The sequence below is a fragment of the Balaenoptera borealis genome (assembly GCF_965194805.1).
Source record: "Balaenoptera borealis genome assembly, chromosome: 13".
Taxonomy (NCBI): Eukaryota; Metazoa; Chordata; class Mammalia; order Artiodactyla; family Balaenopteridae; genus Balaenoptera; species Balaenoptera borealis.
Window position 1 is genome coordinate 54,178,483 of NC_138870.1, and position 9,362 is coordinate 54,187,844.

Genomic DNA, 9,362 nt, shown 5'->3' on the forward strand with positions numbered 1-9,362 from the left:
GCACAGAAACGAAGACCCAACACAGCCAAAATTAAATAAATAAATTTTTAAAAAAATGACAACATAAAACTCCTAGAAGAAAACACAGGCAAAACATTCTCTGACATAAACTGTAGCAATATTTGCTTAGATCAGTCTCCCAAGGCAAAAGAAATAAAAGCAAAAATAAACAAATGGGACCTAATCAAACTTATAAGCTTTTGTACAGCAAAGGAAACCATAAACAAAACAAAAAGACAATGGGCCAGGAGAAAATATTTGCAAACATTGCAACCAACAAGGGGTTAATTTCCAAAATATACAAACAGCGTATGTACCTCAATATCAAAAAAACCCCCGAAGAACCCAATCAAAAAATGGGCAGAGGGGCTTCCCTGGTGGCGCAGTGGTTGAGAATCTGCCTGCCAACGCAGGGGACACGGGTTCAAGCCCTGGTCTGGGAAGATCCCACATCCCGCGGAGCAACTAGGCCCGTGAGCCACAATTACTGAGCCTGCGCGTCTGGAGCCTGTGCTCCGCAACAAGAGAGGCCGCGATAGTGAGAGGCCCGCGCACCGCGATGAAGAGTGGCCCCTGCTTGCCGCAAATGGAGAAAGCCCTTGCACAGAAACGAAGACCCAACACAGCCAAAAATAAATAAATAAATAAAATTTTTTAAAAAAAATGGGCAGAAGACCTAAATAGACATTTCTCCAAAGAAGACATACAGATGGCCAACAGGCACATGAAAACATGCTCAACATCATTAATGATTTGAGAAATACAAATTGAAACTACAATGAAGTATTACTGTATTACCTCACACCAGTCAGAATGGCCATCGTCAAAAAGCCTACAAATAATAAATGCTGGAAAGGGTGTGGAGAAAAGGGAACCTTTCTACACTATTGGTGGGAACGTAAATTGGTGCAACCACTACAGAAAACAGTATGGAGGTTCCTTAAAAAACTAAAAGTATAGTTAAGATATGATCCAGCAATCTCACTCCTCAGCCTGTATCTGGAAAAGACAGAAACTCTAATTTGAAAAGATACATGCACCCCAATGTACACAGCGGCACTATTTACAATAGCCAAGACATGGAAGCAACCTAAATGTCCATCAACAGATGAACAAATAAAGAAGATGTGGTATACATATATATATACAGTGGAATATTACTCAGCTATAAAAAAGAATGGAATTTTGCCATTTGCAGCAACGTGGATGGACCTAAAGATTATCATACTAAGTTAAGTAAGTCAGACAGAGAAAGACATATAATATTATATGGTACCACTTTTATGTGGAATCTAAAAAAAATAATACAAATGAACTCATTTACAAAACAGAAACAGACTCACAGACATAGAAAACAAACTTATGGTTAGCAAAGTGGGGGTGTGTGAAGACATAAATTAGGAGTATGGCAGTATATATAAAACAGATAAAAAACAAGGATTTACTGTATATAGCACAGAGCACTATACCCAATTATCTTGTAATAACCTATAATGGAAAAGAATCTGAAAAAGAATATATATGTATTTATGACTAAATCACTTTGCTGTACACCTGAAACACAACATTGTAAATCAACTCTAGCTCAATTAAAGAATAAATAAAAAGCTTCCGCAGAGCCAAGAAAACCATTAACAAAATGAAAAGGCAACTTATACTGAATGGGAGAAAATATTTGCAAGTCATATATTTGATAAAGGGTTAATATGCAAAATATATAAAGAACTCATACAATTCAACAGCAAAAAAACAGCCAATTAAAAAATGGGGAGAGGGGACTTCCCTGGTGGTTCAGTGGTAAAGAATCTGCCTTATAATGCAGGGGACGCAGGTTTGATCCCTGGTCAGGGAGCTAAGATCCCACATGCCACAGGGCAACTAAGCCTGCGTACCACAACTACTGAGCTCACGCTCCTCAACTAGAGAGCCTGCGTGCCACAAACTACAGAGCCCATGCGCTCTAGAGCCCGCACACCACAACTACAAAGCCCATGCGCCCTGGAGCCTGTGCACCACAAATAGAGAAGAGAAAACTCAAACGCTACAACTAGAGAGAAGCCCGTGCACCGCAACGAAAGATCCCTCATGCCTCAATGAAGATCCCGTGTGCTGCAACTAAGACCAGACGCGGCCAAAAATAAAGTAAATAAATAAATAATAAATAAATCTTAAAACAAAACAAAACAAAAATGGGCAGAGGATCTGAAAAGACATTTTTCCAAAAAAGACATACAAATGGCCAACAGGTAAATGAAAAGATGTTTAACATCACTAATTGTTAGGGAAATGCAAATCAAAACCACAATGAGATAGCACTGCACACCTGTTAGAAAGGCAATCATCAAAAAGACAAGAGATAAAAAGTGTTGGTAAGGATGCAGACAATAGGGAACACTTGTGCAATTGCTGGTGGGAATGTAAACTGGTTCAGCCAGTATGAAAAACCATATGGAGGTTACTCAAAAAATTAACAACAGAACTACCATATGGTCCAGCAAATCCACTTCTGAGTATTTATCTGAAGAAAATGAAAACACTAACTCGAAGATTAAATACCCCCATGTTTATTGTAGCATTATTTACAGTAGCCAAGACATGGAAACAACCTAAATGTCCATCAATGGAAGAATGGAAAGGAAGATGTGGTATATATATATACCATGGAATATTACTCAGTCATAAAAAAGAATGAAATATTGCCATTTTGATAACATGGGTAGACTCTGAGGGCATTATGCTAAGTGAATTAAGTCAGAGAAAGACAAATACTGTATAACCTCACTTGTATGTGGAATCTAAAAAAACAAAAAAAACCAAGTTCAGATACAGAGATCAGACTAGTGGTTGCCAGAGACAGGAAGTGGGGGGTGACGGTGGGTGCAGTGAAATGGGTGAAGGGTGTCCAAAGGTAAAAACTTATAGTTATAAAATAAAGAAGTTGGGCTTCCCTGGTGGCACAGTGGTTGAGAATCTGCCTGCCAATGCAGGGGACACCGGTTTGAGCCCGGGTCTGGGAAGATCCCACATGCCGCGGAGCAACTGGGCCCGTGAGCCACAATTGCTGAGCCTGCGCGTCTGGAGCCTGTGCTCCGCAACGGGAGAGGCCGCAATAGTGAGAGGCCTGCGCACTGCAGTGAAGAGTGGCCCCCGCTTGCCGCAACTGGAGAAAGCCCTCGCACAGAAACGAAGACCCAACACAGCCATAAAAATAAATAAAAATAAATAAATTAAAAAAAAATAAAAATAAAAAAATAAAGAAGTCATGGGGATGTCATGCACAGCATGGCAACTACAGCTAATAATACTGTATTGCACATTTGAAAGTGGCTAAGAGAGTAGATCTTAAGAGTTCTCATCACAAGAAAAAAAAATTCTGTAACTATGCATTATGATGAATGTTCACTATATTGATTGCTGTGATCATTTTGCAATATATACAAATATCATTATGTTGTACACCTGAAACTAACATAATGTTTTATGTCAATTACACCTCAATAAAAGAAATAAATTTAAAGGAAAAAAAAAGTTCTTTGATGATGTGGTCTTAGATCCACAATAGGTTCCCAGGGGATGCTAGAGATATGTAAGGTCTTTGCTAACCTTCAGAAGGAATGTCACCAGCCATGATCTCCCACAAAACATCACTGGGTGCTATCCTCAAGTAAAAAACACTGGGCTGAATGAAACATTGGGTTGATGAATAATCTGAGTTACAGTGAGTACACAGGAAGGGGAAACAGGAATGCAAGAGTTACAGTGAGTACACAGGAAGGGGAAACAGGAATGCAAAGTATAAATAGGAAAAGGACTATGTGAGCTGATTATAGGGAACAATGGTCAAATTGTCTGGTATTGATGCAAAGCTACTGAAGAATATCTGATTTACAGTAAGACTAAATTGTGTGATTATAACACATTTACTAAACACTTAATGTGTGCCAGGCATTGATCTAGGCAATGGTGGACAAAAGACAGAAGGTCCCTGCCCTCATGATCCTTGTACTCAAACAACAGGTAAACAAACAAACAATTATTTCAGGCAGTGAAGAGTACTATAAACCAGGACCATGTGCTTGCAGGTGATGAGAGGAAAGGGGAAAACTACTTTCAACGAGTGGTCAGGAAAGGCCTCTTTCAGGATGTAACTTCAGTACTGAGAGTCACATGATGAGTCAGCCAGGCAAAGCTCCAGAAGAAGATGCTTTCAGGTTGAGTGAACAAGTAATATGCTGCCAGAGAAGGAAAGCAACACATGTGAGGGCAGAACAAAGGTCAGCGTGCTAGAAGCAGCACAGTAAGTAAAGGGAAGAATGGGGTAATGAGACAAGGTCAGAGAGGTAGGCAGGGGTCAGATGATGACACAGGGCTGCACAGGAATTCAGATTTTAGTTTAAGTAAGAAATGTATATTAATAACCATAACCTTTATACTGCTAATGGTAGTACAAGTGATAACCATACTCTGTGCTTAATCAAACGAGTCCCAAACAGGAAACCACACTGTACCAAAAAACGTGTATGTGTGTCCATGCTAACCTGAATGATAAAGTGGATCCTTAAGATCTAAGCAAAGATAGTGGCTGGTCACGTTAAGGCCAAACTACATTCTTTAAGAAACAGCCAATCTTACACTTGCATATGACTAATGTGCTACTTTACTCATCTGAAGCAAAAAAACCCCCTAAGGAGTCATCTGCTTTCCTGGGCCCCATATACAGCTGCTCTGAAATAAAGTTTTGATAATTCGGATAATTCTATAGCTAACTTTTAACAATGAAAGATCACTTTGCCTTAAGCAAAGACATGATGTATTCATTCTTCCCCTACATCTCCTTCCCTCACTTCCTTGAGGTTTTGACCAAGTGTCAGTTTTTCTAGAGAATGATTTTAAAAATAGCAACCTGTGCTTCAGTGAAGAACAGTGTGTCCATCACAGCATAACAACATTCAAGTAAAATCAAGAAATGGATGAACGGTTCCCTGGGCAAAAACTAAAAATGGAGTCCCACAGATGAAAGCTACAACAAATACAATGAACGGTTAAAGATGATGCTACCACATAAAAGACTACTTGAAAGATGATCGCAACATTCAACATCAAACCACAGTCATACAAGTGCTATAATCCTTTGACCTGAGTTAGTCTGGGGGACTGATACTTGTTTATTTGCCAACTATGGCAGCAATTCATGATCTTTTTTTGGGTCAGAGACCTCCCTCTCTCCATAAAAATGAAAATAATACACATGAAGTATTACGTGTAAATTAAGGAGTTCCATGTCACCTGAAGAAATCTCTGATCTATGGTGTGACTATGCTGATGTGGGTATGTGGAATGACATCTGGTAAATCAGTATTACCACAGTATTCTAGAATAGGAGAAAAAGCATATAATCTCAGGGCTCTTACACTATAAGACACCGGGCTTTGCCCCTTATTATAGCTATATGAACCTTGGCCAAGTTACTTAACCCCTTCTAAGTTTTAGTTTCTCATTTTTTAAGATAAGGACAATACCTACAGCAGAGGATTCCTGTGATAATTGAAGCACTGTATAAAACACTTCACACTCTGACTAGCTCCAAGTAGGTTCTCAAATGCCGTTATTTCTTAGCTCTTCCCCTTCAAGTCCTGTTGGACAATCAGTGGTATTTAGAGTATTCTGTAAAAGGTTACAGGAGAAGACAGAATTCTCCAGAGAACTGGGAGTATTAAATTTGACTTTTTCCCTCCACTTAATTTTGGCTCTTCTCTCCAGCACAAACATCTGTATAAAAGAATCTGCTACTGGTTTAAAGAAGCAAATAGGATTAACAGGCTAAAGGGAAGAAACCTCAAACATACACAGACCACATTGGTGGTCTACAAGAATTGAAGAAACTGAATTCTGAATACCTTATATTTAAGTGATGGATTTTGTTTTCAACGGAGCCGTGAAAGCTGGGCCTTTTAATTAAGTCACTAAACCATTATTAAGTTTTGATAGAGATGGCTTGCTTTTTCTGGACAAAACACTTCAAAAGCACACACACAAATTTGTTTTAAAAGGAGTTTTGTGTGGAGGATAAGTGTAGCAGTTGGAATGGTGGAAAAAACAAAGTAAAATCCAGGAGGGCCATTAAGTCAAGACTCTTCATTGTCAGTGGGGCTGGGTAGAAACTAAAAGGCAATGAGGTACATGTGGCAGAACCAGCGGGGAGTCAAAACGCAAGCATCTTAAACATCATTTAGAAAAGACTCTCAGGAGCTTCCCTGGTGGCGCAGTGGTTGGGAGTCTGCCTGCCAATGCAGGGGACATGGGTTCGAGCCCTGGTCTGGGAAGATCCCACATGCCGCGGAGCAACTAAACCCATGAGCCACAACTACTGCGCCTGTGCGTCTGGAGCCTGTGCTCCGCAACGGGAGAGGCCACGACAGTGAGAGGCCCGCGCACCGCGATGAAGAGGGGCCCCCGCTCTCTGCAACTGGAGAAAGCCCTCGCACAGAAACGAAGACCCAACACAGCCAAAAATAAATATAAAATAAATAAATTAATTAAAGAAACGTTTAAAAAAAATTAAAAAAGACTCTCATACCTTTGAACACAGCCCTGAGGAAGAAATACATTTTAATGCACAACTAAGACATATCTATATATGGATATGCTTACCTTGACCTCATGTATCACACAGACATTTTCTATTCTACTCTATTCCACAGGGAAGTAAAAATGCTGGTAGCTACTCACTAAACTGATTTCACAACTCACTTAAGGGTTGAAATCAGCAGTTTGAAAGACACTCAGCTAGGGTGTTCCCACACAGTAAAAGTTAGGAAACTCGTGCCTAAAATGTTTTCATAGCATTTAGCTGAAAGCAAAAAGAGAACTGAAAGGAAGAAAGCAATAAAGCACTTGTTTTTAAAAAGGTAAGAGTAATGCCATACCCAGGGTCAGAGCACTAGTGAGGATTTTGTCTGGACTGCCACAACTACTCATGAGCCTGGGGCAAGCCACTTTCTAGGCCTCCGTGAGCAGGGGGTTGGGTAGATGTTCCTGAAGGTCACAAATTCGAGAATTCTAAGATCCAGAAGCAAAATTCACTCTGGGAAAGAATGAAGTCTCAGGACACCCCCCATCTGATATAAAACGGAACGCTGACAGTATCTAATGCATCAGCCAGGTGTTCAATTAGGCTAATTGAATTTTCTTGATTCTTGTGAGGCAAAGCACACCCTGAAGAGTTCTACAACCTACCTACCAGAATAGTTCATATCAACACTTATTTTATAAATATCAGGCACAGACACTGCACACAGGGTCAAATGCAGAAGTGGCCAAGGTTCCTCAAAGAGGGGGCTGGATTTGTCCTCTAACCTGAAAGACGAACAATCAAGGCTTGCGTGCTCTTAGCCAGCACCTGCTCCTCATTGGTTCATCCCATCCCTAACAGGCGTCCACATGTTTGTCTTGAGACATGAAGCAAACTCCTCAGCAGTAAGGTCCAGACTAGAAGCTCCGTGTGGTGCGTGCGTGTGTGTGGACCCAGGAGAGACTCGGGGCAAAGAGGAAATAGAGTCCCGCAGCTCCATAAGCCTGCGCCAAGGGCCTGGCGCGGCAAAAGCAAACCTACCCAGGGTCGAGGCAGCTAGTTAGGAATGGGGAACGAGGGCCAGAAACCAGGGAGTCAGCCCGGGAGATGGAGGGGCGGGGCAGTAACAGAAAGAAGAGTTACCATGCCGCCGAGCATTTCGTCCTGGTCGTCGGCGAGAAGCAGCACCACATTGGGCCTCCGAAAGCCCGCCGCCGCCGCGGAGACCCCCAGGCAGCCTCCCAGCAGCAGCAGCAGCGGCGCTGGGCTGCAGTAGGGCAGGTGGCGAGGGCTGCCCCGCCGGGGCACACCCAGGGCCAGAGGCAGGAGCCGCATGGCGGACAGGGCTCCGGGGGTGGACCCCGGGCGGAGGGGAAAGACGTGCAGAAGGCTAGAGAGCGAGAAGCCCACGAGCAGCTGGAAAAAAAATGACTGCACTGTGAAGGCCGGGGTCTGCGGTCAGGCGTTTTCTACCGGGCGCGATCACGTGAACCGGGGGCAGGAGGCGGAGCACGCCGTGAGGTCACGTGACGGGTGGCGGGGCGGGGCTCCGGACCGAAAGGAAGAGGGGAGAGAGCAGCAGAGAGGGAAACCCGGAAGTCGGCGGAAAGGGGGGAAAAGCCGTAGGGGAGCGAGACCCGCGCTTGCTCCCGACTCAGGCAGGGGTTGGGTTTTGGTAGGACCCGTTCCAGGGCGCTTTGTTCAGGGATTAAAATGGGGGGGGGGGGGACGATCAGATAAGAGGAGGAGGGAATCAGCCAGTAGGAAGCAGTTAAGAGAAAGGAGGAATGTGCCTATGAGGTAGTAAGATCAGCTGGTGGGCAAAGTCTGAGCCGTACCGTATTTAATCCCTGAGTCAACAACACTTGAGTGCCGTTATATTTAAATGCTTTTAATTTTCTCTACAACTCAATTTAACTCCAAGCCTGGTTATGCTGTTCCTCAGCTGATATCGTGGTTTCAAACAAACGATTTAGGGATATTCTGACAGCCTAATATTCCTTGATGAATTTTGGAATATTTACAATAACATTAAATTGGTGAATTTTTAAATTTTTTTAATTTATTTTTGGCTGCGTTGGGTCTTCGTTGCTGCGCACCGGCTTTCTCTAGTTTCAGCGAGCGGAGGCTACTCTTCGTTGCGGTGCGCGGGCTTCTCATTGTGGTGGCTTCTCTTGTTGCGGAGCACGGGTTCTAGGAGTGCGGGCTTCAGTAGTTGTAGCACGCAGGCTTAGTTGCTCCGCGGAATGTGGGATCATCCTGGACCAGGGCATGAACCCATGTCCCCTTCATTGTCAGGCAGATTGTTAAAAATTGGTGGATTTTTGAAAGACCTTTTAGATGATGTTGGAGGATGTGCACACTGAACAAAAACCAAAACACTGCGACATGGTCACCCAACCAAGTTATTAAGTAATGTTTAGGGATTAAAAATTCCATGAAACTAGGGCTCCAAATATTTCTGTGATAGCTCTAGAACAGCTCTACCCTGCCCCTCTGCCCAAGTCTAGGAAAACAGAAGTATCTCTGGCCTTGGAGGGTATTATGCTTAGTGAAATAAGTCAGACAGAGAAAGACAAATACTGTATGATATCACTTATATGTGGAGTCTAAAAATGAAAGAAACTGGTGAATATAACAATAATAAAAGAAATATCCCTGGCAAGGTGAACCACCAAGACTTATTCCCAACTGAGAACAACAGGCTGTACCTCCTGGTTCCTAACAAATAAGGTGTATTTTCTCTAAGCTGAACCCTCCAACTGGAAGTCTTCAAATCTGTGAAAGCACT

The 9,362-nt window shown here is 42.6% G+C and overlaps 1 protein-coding gene across 1 annotated transcript in view; it reads right to left on the bottom strand.

Annotated features, from left to right (window-relative positions):
- The window catches only part of GNS (glucosamine (N-acetyl)-6-sulfatase), a 52,394-nt gene extending 44,293 nt beyond the window's left edge, over nucleotides 1–8,101 (bottom strand). The window contains exon 1 of the mRNA XM_082351247.1: nucleotides 7,715–8,101. Coding sequence (XP_082207373.1) covers nucleotides 7,715–7,906 — 192 coding nt within the window. The 5' untranslated portion in view covers nucleotides 7,907–8,101. The remainder of the gene's footprint in view (nucleotides 1–7,714) is intronic.
- Between the last annotated feature and the right edge of the window lie 1,261 nt (nucleotides 8,102–9,362).